The 17,680-nt window shown below is 39.4% G+C and overlaps 1 protein-coding gene across 1 annotated transcript in view; it reads left to right on the top strand.

Annotated features, from left to right (window-relative positions):
• Positions 1 to 17,680, top strand: part of ADCY5 (adenylate cyclase 5) — a 204,863-nt gene that overhangs the window by 113,114 nt on the left and 74,069 nt on the right. The window contains exons 2-3 of the mRNA XM_005519647.3: positions 7,229 to 7,378; positions 12,423 to 12,544. Coding sequence (XP_005519704.3) covers positions 7,229 to 7,378; positions 12,423 to 12,544 — 272 coding nt within the window. The remainder of the gene's footprint in view (positions 1 to 7,228; positions 7,379 to 12,422; positions 12,545 to 17,680) is intronic.

The following is a 17,680-nucleotide window of genomic DNA, read 5'->3' on the forward strand; positions in this document are numbered from 1 at the left end:
CTCAGTAGAAGCATCTGGCTGGTGTTCCATCTCTTAAGATAAGAAGCCACTGGATTTCAAGGAGACAGCCTGCTTGCAAAGACTTAGGTGATAATTTAAATAAAAACACAGGGGCTGAATTGTCAGCAGGGGAAAGGAAAGGGGAAATGTCCCTGTTGTAGTGGAGGATGGCTTCCCCTAAGTTATTTCAGAGTCTCACTCTTACATCCAAGGGCCACAGGGTGTTTCCCTGGAATGCCAGCTTCCCATGCAGCTTTCGCCTTGCTTCATCTGAATCGCTATCGAGGACCCTTACATGAAAACCAGAGCTGATTTGCAGCTTCTAAAGTATTTTAAGTGTGGGGATAAAGAAAAACTGGTTTGCCACAGAGATTTGTTGAGGATGGATGACAGACCAGGAATCTCCTTCCTTACTGTTCTATTGCTAGAGAAGTGCAGCACTTCCTCCCCCCAGGCTGTGCCACCAAGCAAAGGATGCTTTTCTGGGGCTGTGACAGAGTTCCAGGAAAACTTAGACACACAAATATTTCTTTTAGCTGATGTTACACCAAGATTTGGTTAGGACAATATATTATCTGCTTCTTAATCTTATCAGTCAGTAATGAAAGAAAATTAAATCCCAGCAGAAAAATTAATAAAACACTGATAGGGAACTAGAATTTATTCATTTTATGTAAGAATTTTTCCTCTTGAGAAGCTTCATAAAAAATCTGTATTGGTAATATTTTGTTCTTTAATAAAAACAGGATTTAAAAGTTTTAATGATAAAAAACCCCAAATCATAAATACTGTATTCTGCATGACAGTACAAGTATTGGTAGCCAAGAATACACAGAACATTTGCAGTTACAACAATCAGTAAATTAATTAAATTTATATAGAATAAGATGTGAAGCATTACAATTAAGAATGCAGCATCAAAGATTTTGATATCCTCTAAAACAAGAGAATTGAAAAATATAAATATATTATTTTTTGCTCTGGATTAGGGGTATAGTGTATTGTGTCTCCACATGCAAATATGCATTTAAAAGGTAAATTAGATAGTTATTATTTTTGTTCTAAAGAAAGAATGACTTATGTGGTGCAAAATACTTGTTTGGCCTTCCTCTGGGAGAATAGCATCACCTTTGAGAGATCAGTGTATATTGGGGCTGGAAAGGTGAAATTGTCACTGAAATACACAGAAGGGATGGCATCAGATTAATGTTTTTATTGACTACAGTTCTTGAACAGAGATATTCACAAGTGGCATAAGGGTTCTTCTATTGTTTTCAGCCGAAATACCACGTGCCACTCTCAGCAAGTAACTTTATGCCAAATATAGAATCTAGTTGAAGGAGTGAAGTGGGCAGCTTTTGTTCTTGTAGGCTCACCAAACAACAGAAACATCAAAAAAGTGTTTCTGCAGAGACATTTTTTGTTGTGACCATCAGCTGAAGAGATTTAGTGTATATAGAACATCACTCTCTAACACTCTTTAAAGAACTCTGCTACATTGCAGTAGTTCAGCTGTGACTTAGGGAGGCATTTAAACCCTTGACACTGACTTCAGCAGCACTGCTCCTCTGTTAGAGAAGCCTTTGGAAGGCAGTGGCTGTAACTGGTTTTCTGTTCTGCTCAAGATCCAAGCAGTGGCAGAGAGGGAAGGCACCATACAGCAGAAGATTTGTTCTCAGGCTCTGGTGTATTGATGTAATCTTAGGATGTTGCAGTTGTCTCTCAGTATTGAGTAAAAGTACTTGCCACATTGGAAATTGAAACCTTCTGATTTCTTCTGTAATATTTACACTGTTCTTTACTGGCCAAACACTGGGAGAAGACCATGTGACTTTAACTGTTTAATTATCTTTCTAGTATAATCTACAAGTTTTCACCATCTTAGTGCTCTGCTGGCTGTTGCTCTGGGAAATGAAAGATGTTGTTGTATTTACAACACAAATACACGTGTAATTTGATCTTGGAGCCAGCTGATGTTGTTCATTTTAATTTTCATTATGCCTTTGGCTCTGTAGCTGCTCCAATTTTTTTATTAGACAGTAGTGTATAAAGAGGCAATAGAGGGTTAATTGCTGTTCAGGGAAAGTGTTTTAAAAAACAGCACCAGCTATATCTTATAACAACAACACCTCATAATGTTTGTGGTTTTTGTCTTTAGAATTTATCCATACTTACAATTCATGATTGCACGTATGGGTGCAGCAGAATTGCCTTGGATAGTTAGAGCTTTTGTAATCGTCATATTTTTGTTCTTACATTGTTTACAAGAAGTATTCAAGATTTCATAATAATTTTTAAAGGTTAAAAAAGTAACTCTCAAAAGTAAAGATAATCTCAGTGTCTGCCCCTGCAATTAGTAATTGGACCACTTTACCTATTCAATATATAACCACTTAGAAATGTAGCCTAGAAAGTAAAGTGTTATCTGCTTTAATCTGGTTGTTTCACAGATGATCACTTTAACAAAAAAATTGCTACTGCCTGAATATCATGAGATTTGGAAAGCTGGGGCAAAGCAGTGTCATACTCTGGAAAGAGGGGGGTACCTAGTTTGGTGTTTGTCACAGGTTGTTTTGCATGACTTTTTAATTTCCATATATGTGTTTTATTTCTCCTTGTGATAGTTTTATTGCCTCACAGTAAAAGCTTCAGAAGTAATTGTTTTCCAAACAGGACCTTACAAAAATATCAAAACAATATTTTGATTTAAATGAAAAATAAATAGAAAAACAGAATACTGGCTAGTGGTGTTGGAAGCTAAAGGGAATAGCCTAATGCTGTGATCTTAGAGGAGGAGTAACCCTGAGCCTCTGCAACAGAAGTGAACCGAAGCAAAGTAACTTGGCAAAAACCAGAACCTGTGACTTTTATAAGCAATGATACTGCAAGGAATATGGCCCACCTTCTCATGTCAGTAACCAGCCTTGTTTGCTCTGGCAGAGGCAGGGAAGTAACTAAATTTATCTTGATGCTATTTCTCTTAACCATGTTGTTGTCTCTTAATTACATATTGAATAGCATCTGGTGTTTGAAGAATTATCGAATAGAAACACAGCAGGGGGAAGTGTGGCAATATTGATGCAAGCTGATACTTTTTCTGCTGTGGTGTTCTGGAGGCTCTCTCCTGGTCACTGAGACATCCTGCTTCTTCCTCAGCCTGGCCTGAGGTGCCCAAAACATCAATTTTGTAACACTGGTGTCAGGCCAATTTTAGCTCTCAATTTTGATTTTGTAATACCAGGTTTTCATAACGCCTAGAACATGTGGAACTAAACTGTTTCCATCTCTTGTCTTTTTTCCCCCTTCAGTCACCAGGGGAAAAAATTATTGAAAACAGTTTCCTGCGGGAGATTCAACAAAAGCGTTGCAGTGCTCTGTTTGTGCGATGAAATCAAAGCAACTGGAAAAACTGTTTTGTTGTCTGAGATTGAGTGATCTGTTATTTCTGTGGCACGAAGGAGTCACGGTGGTTTTTGAAAACCCCTCATAGTTCATAGCTCTTCCTTAGGTACTGAATCACCTTTGAAGAGCTCTGCCTTGGTAACTCCAGGAGAACAGCATTTCTCTGCCTCACACAGGTCATGGAAGAGTAAATGTGTTAGTTTATGAAATGCTCATATGTGCCAATACTGCAGGCAGGTTTATTAGCTTATCCAGGAGTTATATGTAAGTTAAATGGTCTCTATAAACTATTGTTTTCCAAAATCAGAAAGGTAGGAATTTTCTTGCTTTAAATCTCTAGTTAGGCAGGGGAAGGAAGGCAACTACAAAACAAACAATTTTATCTTTCCATTGCCTTGAACAGCTCTTCAAGCACAGATTTTCTGAAATAGCTGCCATAATATGTTTTTACTTTTCAGGCCATGGAGCTTAGGGAATCAGATTTTTAGTATCTACATCATCTCTTTCCTCTTGGGACTGAAGCTGGTTACCATAGCAAAATGGCAAAGAAGCTGATAAGCAAGTAGTACCATTTGGCAAACAGGATATAAATTTATTTTGTTAAGACAGAGGACTGTGAAAAAACTATTGCTCCTAGAATTTTTTTTTCCTTTATTGTGTTTTAAAATGGCTCTGTAGAAAATTACTGTGAAGAGATATTGAACAAAATTCTCTTGCTCACTAAGAAATGTGGCTGCAAATAAAAGGAGCTTCAGTTTTAAATCTCTGCAGATCTTTAATATTTTCACAGAGAAGTTGCACAGTAACACAGATATTACACAGTAATTTCACTTCTTGTTTCAGGGTGTTGCAAAGATGCCATACTGTGAATTAAATGAGCTCCTGCTAAACAGAATACAGATACCTGTCCCCCTGCTACTTAAAAATTACATTTCAATATAATTTTAATTTTATTACTTGATGAAGCATGGTCATCTGAGTCTGTCTTGTAAATCAGTCTGTGAAGTCCTTAGGGTTTGTGTAAAGTGACATTACTGAGTACTGAGAAGTTAAACTGCTTGATGTTCCAAAAATGTTATCAATAATTGTTAACAATCAGAACGTCAATTCTGATGGTGTTTTTTTGTACTCGCTTTCCAATATGAACCACACACCCTGAACAGCACGTCTGGCTGTTTAAGGCATCATCACAGCATGTGTCTTTGTCCATGGACCCCACTGGGGGGACTTCTTGTTGGCACAACACAAATATGTCCAGAAAGACCTAAACTGAGCTTGTTTCCGGGCCTGGGGTGTTCCTCTTTCTGCTGGGTCAATTCTTGATCTGTTGCCTGGCATCTAAACCGCCTGTTGTCTCCTGTTGGTGGTGCAAGATTCGAGTCATTGTTTTGGAAATGTGTTTTGGGGTTTGTGCTAGTGACTGTAAGTGTAATGAAATCTCACAGTTTTAGGATTAAAGCAGAAAATGGCTTTTTTTCTTAATACCTTCTTTGTTCTCAGTTTTATCCATTTAAAATATATCATACATACTTATACCATTTTATATGCCCTGACAAATTTTCTAATTACTGTACAACTCCACTAGCTAGGATTTAGGAGTCTTGCTGTAATCTGGGCATGGAAAAGATGCTGTTTATTTTTAACCCCTTTGAGCCCATATTAACTAGATTGAACTTGTAGAAGTTCTGTTCATTGTTTGAGAGTCTCAATCAGTGCACCCGTGAAGTGGGAATCAGAGTAAATCCTAGGAAACCCCTAGTTTGACACCCTTTTAATGTTGTGTTGGTTTGTTTTTTTCCAATATAATAAGCACTGGCTGGAGGATTTTTTATGCTGGGGGATCTTTCATCTTTGAAAATCATCATTATCACCAAACAAATACCATCAGATGCCCATTGGATGCAGCACTGGCTCAGGTTAACTGGGCAGGACCTGGGTGGGGGTTGACTGGTGTCCAATCAGCTTGGGGGAAAGAGATGGAGAACCTTGGATCTGGCAGGGTCCAGCCAGGCTTAGAAAGAGCTGAGTGAAAATATAGTTGTGAAGGGAATGTGTGGGTTTAGGACTGGGACTTATTTCATGTCCACGTGTGTGACCTGCATCTTCAAAAGCCCCACCTCTGTGTGAGCTGTGGGCTCTGCATGGAGGGACCCATCTGTAGAGGTTGAGAATAATTTCATCAGAGAAAGCCAGGTGTCTGCAAATACACCTGGATTGGTGACAGTCACCTGGGGGTGTCCACGACCTCCTTGTACTATAGTGTGGCATACAGATGTGGGAACTCACTGTGGGGACACGGCCCCAAATGCAGTGCTTGGATGCAGGAGCTTGGGAGTTTGGAGTGTTGCCATCTACTGGCAGCCATCCACAGAGCTGTCCCTCCTCCCAGTCCCTCCTCCGGCTGCAGTTGATGGTGTTGCTTATTTTGAGCTGAAAGAGATGAGGTTTTTCTGCCTAAATCCTGCTTCGAGTCAGAGTTGTCAATAAAAGAATTGTCACTGTCCTTAGCATATGAACATGGTCAAACAGTTGGAGTGATACCAGTCTGATTTTTATGGAGAGGTTGCTGCTCTTGGGATGTGAGTCCATGAGAGCTCCCCTGTCCTGCACAGTGTTCAAGTTGGTTTGGAGAGTCCCGAGCACCCCCTCTGAGCTCAGGGCTTGAAGGGTGTCCTGCAGCATTCCTGCCATTCAGAGTGGCTCCGTATCTTCAGGGAATGGGCTGGGCTAGAAACTGCTTTTTTTTATTCTGCAAGCAAAAAATTAATAAAGGCAAAGGATATATTTGGGCTCATTAGGGAATAGAGCAAATATCTGTATTATTAAGAATCTTGGAGGTCTGACAGTCCTTCCCCCTGGAAGAGATGTGAGGTGTTTCAAATAAGTCTGTCCTCCACAGGTGATCCAGTACAGCTTGTGCAAGTCTCAAAAAGTCCTACTGGGACTCACCTTCGTTAAAGGGAATATTTACATTAAGCCATCAGAACAGACTTTGAGCATTTTGCTTGAAAAAAATACCAGCAATGGGCATGAATATTTTTTTCTTTTTATTAAAAAATAGTTGGGAAATAAAAGGTTGCAGAACAAGTTTTCAGCAAAAGTTATGTGACTGTTGCCTTACAAAACATAATACACTTGGGAGTAGAAGATCTTCCTCCATGCTTGTCCAGCTGAAATATGCTTCAGACTTAGTGACTCATTTCTGTACTCATACACAGAAATGTAAAAAAACTTATGTTTTTATCTAGAAACATAAAATTTGGGGTTGGAACTAGACTATAAAAATTTCTCTGAAACCTGGTGAATACCAACACTTAACCTTCAGTATTTTAAGCAGTATTTCAAAATAATGATAAATGTACCTTTGAAATGTTTTTGAGACAGATATGTAGGTACACAAACATGAAAATATTAGTGTTCCTCTGCCAGATCTCTCTGTGTGAGTTACAGGTGACTTCCAGTGACGGAGCAGTGATGCAATTTTAGATTGATTTGTGTCTCAGTAGTTCTCAGATAATAGATAACCAAAAACAAGATTGCAGAACTACCAGTGGAATTGTACCTTTTATTTGTGAAGTAGTACACAGTGGAAAGAACATGTATTTGAATGGATATATGTATATGGAAGCTTTATACTTTAAAGACTAGAGAGGTAAAATACACTGGAATTATGAGCCTGAGGTTTAAATATGTGTTGGATTAAGGAGTCATGGAAGGGGCTGGATTCTGGCTGGTGCTTCATTACCAATGGCAGTTTTCCAAAGAGTAACCAAGTATTTTCTCTCTCTCTCTGTCTTTTTTTTTTTTTTTTTTTTTTTTTTTGCAGCTGGTCTCCAATGTTCTCATCTTCTCCTGTACAAACATTGTAGGCGTGTGTACCCACTACCCAGCAGAGGTGTCCCAAAGACAGGCTTTCCAGGAGACCAGGGAATGCATACAAGCCAGGCTGCATTCTCAAAGGGAAAACCAGCAGCAGGTAAGAGCAACAGTTGGAAATAAAAAATGAAAACATTGAAACAGAATTAGCATGCAAATTGTTCCTGTAGGATGGGATTTGCAGGCTTCTTGTTTCGTGAGTAATCCAAGTGAGAATAGGTTGTTGTTAGAGGACAGGATTTTTAAATGTTTGAAAGAAAGCTCAGGGGTGTAGTTCTTGTCCAATACTCTGACGGACTTTCCCTGAGAGCACGTGCTCTGTGGATTAAAATTACACAGTGCACAAAGAGTCTGCATAGGGTTTTTTGCACCCATCATTGCTGCCAAGTGTTAAATGCAGATGCAGCACACAGGCTTTGGACTGACCCTCTTTTTAAGGTCAAAGCCTGGTGTGATTGTCAGCCAAGCCACTGCCAAAAGGTGGCATAAGACAGGCAAGAGTTGGTCCACACAGCCTAACGTTCCTTGGTGCCTCCAAAGAAGGTCCTCTTCCCTCCTTTCCCAAAGGTTCCTACTGCATACACACCTCTCTATATCATGTTGGTTTCAAATGAATTGTATTTGTTCAAAAAGTAAGATTCATCATCAACTTCATTGTTTTCTGCTATAAAAAGCCCACTTGCTGCCAACATACAGCTTAGTTGTCAGGGTACTGAATGTATCTGCTCCCCTAAATAATTTGTGGATTCTCTTGCAATGAACCTCTTGTGTCCTTGGAATTAGACACAGAAAGTTTTTTGGGGCAGCTTAACTATTCCTTGTTGCTAATACACCTCTCTGCCCTGCAGTACATCTCATAGTGGTCTGCTCAGTCCAGTTTAAAATGGATCATGAAGTGGGACTTCCACTCATCCCTTGGGAGGTATCTTAGAGCTTGGTTGTGGGTTTGGGGAGAGGTCAGGGGAATTAATCAGCTGGGAAGTCTTTGCATCTCTGTGGCAATTCAGTTTCATTTTCCTTCATGTCTCAGCCCATATTTGTGTTTTGGCAGTGTTTCATGAGGTACCTCTGGCTGACATAGCTGCTGTTCAATCCTTACTGTGAAATAATGTGTACACATGCTTATTTGGTATGTTATGTATGAAAACAAGGTTCACACTCAAGACTCCTTTTTCCTTTGCAATGAATATTGTCTCCAGAAGATGAAATAAGCAGCCACTCCTCCTTCCACACCTTGAAGTGGAGGAAAGGATTGAGCCAAGAGAATATGCCATTTTACTTATTGATTACAGCTCTGTCCTCCCTGCTGAGAGACTGCCGTAGCAGCATGGCTCAGGTATCTGTGCTGTGCTGGATTTGGGTGCTTCTGCCCCAGAAGCATCTCCTGAGAGCAGTCCTGACAAATACCTTGCCTTGATGCCATTTTCTTGCCCCCTCTCCAGGAAGTACTACACCAGACATAAGAAAGCCAGGACATCAGAAAAACGTGGGTCAAAGCCAGTCACTTCCAAGTGCTCTTCAGTCCCTCCAGCAGTAACTGTGGGTCCTGGCAGCTGGAGACTCCTAATGAGATTATTTGCTGTAACAGCCTGCACTGACATTGATCTTCAGGTTCAGTTCAAATGCCTCTCTATGCATAATGCATTGAGATAAGCATGAGGTGACAGCAGGTACAAATAAGGACAGCTCAGCCTACATCTGGGAGAGCCAGTCTCCAAACAGGTGGAGGAAAACACAACTGCACAGCCCAACACTGTTATTTATAGTTGCTTGTCTTTTTCTGGAGATCGATGGTGCTCCTGTGTGCTGTTCTGTTAAAGGCAGGCAGATTTTCTCAGGCAAATGACCTTGTATTTTCCTTTATCAAGCATCTGCCAGCACCCAAAATTAATCTGAAACTAAATAGAAAATCCAGAATGTCCAGTGCAGAAAAGAGATTACTTAGGATCTCATTACTTGAGATAACCTAGGGGAGAGCCATAACAGGAATCACTGTTGTTTACCCACAACAAAATATTCTTGGATGAAAAATCAGGTATTCTTTACATTCTGTAGGGAGAAAATAGCATTTGAGTTAGAGATGGGTTGTTGGGACTGCACCGTCTTAATTCTAGCATTGCATGTCTTTTGTCTCTGTAAAATTGTTCTCTCCTAATTTTTTTTTTTTATTTATTTCAGCATCACTTCTGGTAAAAAGTAACTGTTACTAAACCTGAGGAAAAATGCATAATCTTAAGATAATATTGTAGTGATTTGAGGTCATCTTGGGAGAGATAAATAAATATATAGTAAATAGTTAAAATTCCTTTGCAGAGTCATTGTGGGAATGTGTGTGCCCATGTACAGATATATCCATGTGTACCTGTGTAAACAGAGTAGATCTGTGTTGAGCTCCTTCATCTATGTGCCTGTTTTAGAGATTAGTGCTCCTTGGGATGCAGTTGTTTAATGTATAATTCAGTGGAGGTATACTTGCACATTATTTTGAAGTGAGAATTATATATGGATTTGCTCTTCCTTTTTTATCAGGTCAGAATGCTGCCTTGTTATCCTTGTAAAGCAGCAGTCCTACTCACCTCACTGGTGCATAATATGTAATTTTATAGAGAGGGCTGCAGCACTTTCTAGTTATTGTATCAAAATGAAAATTGTACTCTAGTGGAGACCCTAATTTCTCTGCTCCATTTGAAATAAAACATAGGGATTTTGTTGTTTTGAAGGCCTTTTCATGTGGCTCTTGCCATACAAATGCACTTGTTATAGCCTTCTCTTGTTAGCTTCAGAGGTTATTTTCAGTGATTGTGATGACTCCAGGCAAACAGAATAAAGATAATGCTCAGCTCTGTAACACAGCTCAGCTTCCTAATTAGTAGCTGCACCAAGGGATGTTGTGCCGCATGCATTTGTTTCACCTGATAAGCCTGTCTTATTCCCTGATTATTAGCTCAGAGCAGCATTAGTGCAGCTCCTGGAGATCTCAAGTGTCTTGAAAATATTGGTGATTTAATCTGGCAAGTGCCTGTGGTGTCAGGAAGAGTAGGGCTGGGGGCTCTGGAGTAAAAGCTCCTCAGACATGTAGGTAACAGTCTCCTGGAATGCTCATAACAGACACTCAGGTTCCTGTCCCTGTTTTGGAAGGAAGCAAACCCTCCATGCTCATGTGCCCACAGGGAATGTTCCAAACCTGTGGGTGCCCCTGAACCTCCCATAAAGCTCCAAGTTATTTAGAGGATGTGTAAAATCACACATAAAATAGCAGTTTTCACACATTTGAGGATGCCTATTAGAATATGCAAATGACAACAGTGTATACACCATTTACTCTGGAAAGCATAAGTGTTGTGCTTTTCCACTCAAGGAATGCACCAATAGCTGACAGAAGCCTAAGGACACGTGCATGATTCATGAGCTGCTTTTTTAAAAAAAATGGATATGTAATGGTTAGCACCTGCAGGATGCTAGTGACAGTGACAGCACTTTAAAAAACAAGTATCTTTTCATGACTGCTGCAGTTTCAAGCAGAGATAGAAATCCCTCCAACACATCTTCTGTGTTATTACTATCTCTTCAAAGGCTGAAGGCAGACTCAGTCTCTTTAAGGTGCACATTGAAAGGGAGAAAAAAATACTGGGCAGTGCTACAGACTATAAAATGTCTCAGTGCATGCTGAGCACTTTTTCAGTGAATTCATCTTCCTTTGGTTCACCAGGGTTCCTCTCTCTCCTTAGAGGAAGAAATAAATGGTGAGCTTTCAGTTAAAACTAGGAATTAGAAGCCAGAAATGTGCCTATAACTGTAGTGTGGGCACGTAGTTTGGTGACATGAGTACTTGGGACAGGATTGCTGATCCCTCTTAGTCAGGCCTGAGTTTGACCCCTGTGTTGTTGAGAATTAATGCTCCCTGTGTTGTTGAGAATTAATGAGCTGTTAGATAAGGCTGGGGACCTTCCCTTGCACCACCTTCTGTCTGTTTCTTCAAGAAGGAAGGCCCTTTTCTTCTTCCTGCTCAGCACAGGGAAAGAAAAATAAAGACAAGAGTGGCACAAGTTTTTGGGATTCTTCCAGCTGTTCAGAGGACTGCCTGCAGGTTGGACCAGAGCAGAGCAGAGCTGATCCCAAAGGAGATGCTCCGCACCTTCATGAGCCATAACAAAACCTTTTGAACTTCACGGGGTGTGACTGGGAATAGAATGAAGCTCTGGGCAGAATTCTCAGGTGTGATTCCTGATATACACAAATGCATCCCTGGGGCACAAATTACCTGCAGATTTAACTTCTATAATTTCTGTGTGAAATTGGCTCCAAATTTAGAATAATAACAAGCACTTGTTTTTATATGAGTTTTTAGGAAAATCACCAGAAAGTCATAATTTTGTCAATTTTTGCATACTCTGTAGGAACAGCTTGCAAATTAATGTTACAAAAGTCACACAAAAGCTACAATCAGTAAATAAAAGTGCTAAGTGAGAGCAAGGAGAGCCACAAGCCATTGATGATATGTGGTTATTGAATATACTCTTGTAGGTGAGGGATGGGTTTACAGATCTTAATGCAGATGGGCACTAACAGCAGTTTGAAGTGTAGCAGTAGCACTTTTTATGCTGTTTTTATCAGGGCGTTTCTACGACATTTTAGCTGCTAAGTGCAGGTTTGTGCCTGCTGGGGGAATGTGCTTAGATAATTAGATAAGCAAGGAAGGAATTTTAAATAGTGCCCAAGGGTGTTGGGGTATCATTCCTCTGGTGTCAGGTGAAGGAAGACCTCGTGGTGATGTGCAGAAATTGTGTGGGAGGTCAGACAATATCATTTATTAGAGTCCTTCCAAGAGTGGTGCACGGACACTCTTTGAGTTGCATGGTTCTTTCATTTGCAAAAACTGGAAAGCATAAATTGTAAGCCCAGTTCATCTGGAATGAAAAAAAAATACATTTTATTCTAAAACCACTGAATTCTTGTTGTGGGGTTGGGAACAGAATTGCATATGACTGGTTAGGAGATCACCTACTTGGTTTATGGAGCCCATTTTGCTTGGTTGTACTCATCTCTCACCAAACTGATGAGTCATTTCTCCCCAGTAAGGAACAAAGTGTGTTTGTTAACTGGGCAGCAGGTGTTTTAATTGGTTCATCTGTCTGACTCCACAGGAGCGTCTCCTGCTCTCTGTACTTCCTCGACATGTTGCCATGGAGATGAAAGCTGACATTAATGCCAAACAGGAAGACATGATGTTTCATAAGATCTACATCCAGAAGCATGACAATGTCAGGTAAGAACAGCAGTCTGTCTCCCAGTCATGGTGGAGGAGGGACCCTCCCAATGCCTGGCCCTGAACACCCAGGGACGAAGATGTCAGTGACACAGAATCCAAAATCAGTGTGAAGACTCTAAAGTGTCTCTAGCTGACTTTTGAAAGTTTGTTTAAAGGGCGGTAGGAGGATTACCTCATTCAAACCTCATCTTCCTTTCAGAAGTGACTTGAACTGATCTCTCTCTTTACATTTTCCTTTGTTTTTTTTTTTCCTTTTTTCTTTCCTGGAGTAAGTGTTGATGGTTTTGAGAAGGTGTTATATTGGGGATCAGTTATTTCTGGACAAGCACCCCTCTCATAAGACATGATAGAATACAAGTTAAAAATTGGAAACACTTCCCACAGGGTGAATTGCAGAGCCTGGCTAAGGTCTCGATTTTCTGGAGTGGCTTCTGGCAGTTTGGAATTACAAGCAGGGAGTCCATTAGTTACAGCCTTGACACCTGCTCAGTCACCCAGCAATGTGTTGCTCCTGGATGAGGAGAAGAATTTGATATCCAGTCTCTGGAGTCATGCAAAATCAAACTCAGCCTGCCTTGCTGTCTCCTGTAGCCCCAGGAGCTACTGAACATCTGGTTCCCACTGTCCAGTTTCCAGGGGTAGAGGCAGTAAAGGAGTAAGTACTTCAGGTGACTTGATAGCTTCGTAGGCTGCAGTTGCAAAGTTTAACCTAATCTTAATGCATTTCACTTCCGCTGTTGTATCTGGTCTCTTTGGAGATCACTTATGTCTCAGCTAAGCCAGGTCCTGGAACTGTGTAACAGCTCTTGTCAGTTTCTCAATTCTTTTGAGACACAGGGACTGGGGACAGAGAGCTTCCCTTTTCCATCTCCCTTACAACAAGAGTTTTTTCCTGTGAACTCCCTGTGTAGCCTTTCTCTCCAGTGCAGCTTTAGTATGTTGGTGAATTGTATTTTCTGATACTTTACGCTTAACACAGAGAAGTGAGTTTCTAACATACTGCGCCTTCCAATAGTTGACGTGAAAAAATCCACATGAAATTCTAATGCGTTTGAAGACATTACCTTAGGTTTGAGGGTAGCTGGGATAGGCAATGTACAAGCAGAGCACTGAGAGGTTGCTCAGTGTTGAATGTAGAGTCTTATATAAAACTCACTGAAATTAGGGTGAGTCTGTGTGCTGGTTTGGATGTAATTCAGGCCTTCAGTTTTTTTGGTTGTGACTCAGTAAAGAGATAAAGATCCACTAGCAGTACAGTGAAGACAAAAACAGTATCAGAAATCAAAGACAATAATGGTTCAGTAATGAAAATGAAGGATATATGCATGGTGATGAAGGGGAGGGGAAGAGGCCATCCACAGTGCCCTCAGCAGACTTTGTGCTACAGTAAATTAAGTTTTGTGTCTTCATGTTCATTTTTTCCTTAATGACACTGAGCTCGTTCAAGTAGGTGTGTAAATTTCTTGTGATAGATGCTGATTGTGAATTACTTTTTTCCATTACTCAAAGGTCAGCTTGACATTCAAAATAAGTACAATTCATTAGCTATGCCATAAGACCCTGGTATTTTAGTCTTCCACATCAATTTCCATATGTCATTATTTTGCAGGTTTGAAAGCAGTTCAGTAGTCAAATCTTAGTAAAGATGATTATCTCTATAGGATGATACCGATTTGAAATTTTAATCTATATGACTACATATACAAAAACTAAACAAACAATAATGAATTAAGTTTGTAAATGAAAAATTTTAAAGGGGGAAGGGCAATCTGATGTAACAATTGTTAAAAAATATACTAAATAGACTAAAGATAATGGCTGGTATGGAGACATGGAGATCTCAAAAGATGTATCAAAAACATGGCTAAGAGTACAGAAAGAGAAAAGAGCTATGGTTCTCAGCTGTGGCTGTGAAGAAACATGAAAGGTGAAACACAAATACATAAATGGGTATGTGCACCAGTCAGTTCCTGATGGGTAGCTAACAGAACACTTGCAAACATTTAATTTTCATATCTTGCATATTTATTGAATAATAAAAGCATTTATGTAATAGTTTCACATCTGCAACTTAAAAAAGTAATTTTAACTTTGTTCCTCATGGTAATGAGTGTTGAGGAATCAGGCCCTTGCAGGTGCTGACTGTCTCCACTGCAAAGGGACTCTAAGGTCTCAAAAGATCATAAGAGGAAACAACTTAAATGATATCTTCCTCAAAATGTGGGCTTTGTTGTCTGTGCCTGTGAGGTCCTAAATCAAAGCCCACTGAAATCATGGAAAAGGCTGGAAAAGTGAGATAAGAAATAGGAATAAAATAGTGTATGTGCTGAGAGCAAATAGAAAATAACTCGGGAACATCTCATCTTCATGTACTTTAGGGAAATGAATAACTAAGTGCGAATATTGAAGAAAGGAAACATGATTTGGAACAAATGACTCATTTCACACCAGGAGTTCAGCACGGAGCCTTTGCTCTTGCCTGGGTGCACTGAAACCACCTCTAGTGGGAATGACTGTGGATGATTTTGAAGCATTTACGTGCACACAGAAACACCATGGAGGAGGGAGGTAGCATCTCAGTGATGCTGATTAATGAACTGGCTGAATAAAAGCAAGCATGCTCTTTACTTTGCACAGGGAGATGCTCAGGGGGAGCCTCTTGAGATGAGAATGCTCCAAGAAATTCTGGTTTGTGTTCGTCACTATTCAAAAATGTCATAAGAGCTAAGTTTTTATGAGCTAAAGGTTATTGTGTCAAGGCAATTGAGAAGTATGTGAAGTCAGTGCAAGGGTGCTGTGCCCAGCCATTGAATCTGGCTTCCTGTTGATGGTTTATCAGCAGGAGCATTTCCTCTGCAGTTCAGAGGAGTGGGAAGGTCTGTGTGTTTGCACAGAGGTGTGGGTTTTCCTTCTCCATCAGCTGTATTCAGCGATTCTATTTTCCCCTGTTCTCCCAGATTGTGTATACAGGTAGATTTTAAATGAAAGTATGGGAATTTTTGTTAGCTATTGATTTAAAAGTTTGTCATCTTAATGCCTGGAACCTGACATCTTGATTTTCCCTGGATCTTCAGAGTGAGGTTGCTCTCCAAACCCACCATCAACATGGAAATAATGAGGCTGTGGAGGTTTCCACCCAGATGGGTTTAACTTTGGTCCTTTGAACTCAGGAGGTGCAGGAACACAGCCTTGTGCACTTACCCTGGTTTGACATTTTGTGTGGGAGAAGTGGCTTACTAAATTCTCTTCCAGACAAGATTAAATATTTTAATTTTCAGGGATGATTTGGTATGGGCTTTTGGGACCACCTCTAATTTTAATTAAAAATCAAACCCAAACCACTCTATCAGCAGAAAATGTTAATCTAAAATTATGTAAAGTTAATGTGTGTAGGCTTTCTTTTCTAGTTTAGAAATGAAGTGTCCTTAACTTTACAGTTCTGCTGTTATATGCTTAGTTTTGGATTCTAGGTTCAGGTTCATTTCTATGGTTCAGGGTTTTTTTGTTGGGTATATTTTTGGGGTTTGTTTTTTTTTTTTGAAGAAGAGGTTATACACTACCTTTTTTTTTTTTCTGTATGTTGAAGAAAAAATAAGTCAATTTAAACCTGTGTAGAAGATATCTTCCTCAAGTACCAGCAGTAAGTCTGTAAAACATAGCCATTATCCTTTAATACAGAGCAATTCTGCTATGATATTGCTTACTGTGGTACACACTCTTAGAGGGTGGGCTCTCTCCCCATAAGGGAAAGATGATTTTTTAAATGCAAAATACAGTGGTCTTTTTTACCTCAATGGGTAAAAGACAATCTTTTTTGAGCAAATCTTTTTATCTGAACTTCCTGCAAATGAGTTCATAATCTCCTGATTATTGTTATGGAAAGTAAAGTTCAGAGACTAATTTATCCACAATGAAAATATAATTTCCTGTAATTTTTGGCAGCAAAATTTGTTTCAGGATTATATTCTTTTCAAAATTTTAGTGTGGTGACAAAACAGAGATGCAAATGTTTGAGGTTAATTCACTCTTTTTCAATGCACAAGAACAGAACCTTTAAACAGAAAATTAAAGTTTCCTGTCCTGTTTTATTGAATGAGAATTAACTTTGACAAATCCAGAACCTCAGAGCATGATTTGACCTTTCCCACATATGTGTGTGTGTTAAATATAAAGTCTATTGTCAAAAGCAATCAGGAAAGGAGTTCCCAAGACTATGCAAGTAATTTTGGGTAAACAACAAGGTGAATTATGTAACTAAATTTGTTCATGTTATCATGAATGAGATTATGTGTGATAGACAAGCCCTGAATTATGCATAGATAATATTGTTTATCTATCATGCTTCCCAGACAGAATTTTAAGTGTTTTACATTACTATTGCTATTTATAGTGTCTCACTGCAGTGATAATGGCTTTAATGTTATCTAGGTTTGGCCAAATATAGTAATCTCTGTGCTATAAAAGGAGGCTTGAAGTCCTCTGTGAAGGGATAAGGGTTGGCTTTGTCATTGAAATTCTTTTGATGAACTGTTTCAAGAAGCTTATTTTAGGGCTGGCATCCAAGTAAAAGTGACAGTTTCCTCTCTTCACCCCTTCACATAATTCTTATGAATCATGTACTCAACAACATTAACCTGTTTTCAGAGTTTCTTAAACTTCTTGACAACTTAAACTAAACCATTTGCAGAAATGAAATACGAACATTTGCTTTCAGCATTTTTAAATTAAAAACATTTGTAGCTCGTCTTCTGATTTAATGATATTCTAACACCAAAAAGTTCTCCCCTTAAAAATGACCAAATAGTTGTACTTTGGCTGAGTGTCAGGGTATTCAGACCAGCTGTGTCAACTCAACCTCTTCACCTTTTAGGTGTTGTGATGCCTAATTAGTTGCTTATGAAGTTTTTTAAATTCCCCGGTTGCAAGGTTCTATGGAATTGTGAACTATGACATTTGAGGAAAAATCCAACTAAGCAAACATCTTTTTCTTCCCTCCTCCCACCGTCCTCACACACAGGACATCCATTCTTAATGTTTCTTGGTGGTGAAGGACTTATGCTCCTTAATAAATAAAATTACATTATGGCAGGTATAAATTTCTGAAGGTTCTTCTGTGGATATTTTCAAATATTA

This window comes from Pseudopodoces humilis, chromosome 8 (genome assembly GCF_049639895.1).
Source record: "Pseudopodoces humilis isolate 2021_Gansu_Grassland_sample_001 chromosome 8, ASM4963989v1, whole genome shotgun sequence".
Lineage (NCBI taxonomy): Eukaryota > Metazoa > Chordata > Aves > Passeriformes > Paridae > Pseudopodoces > Pseudopodoces humilis.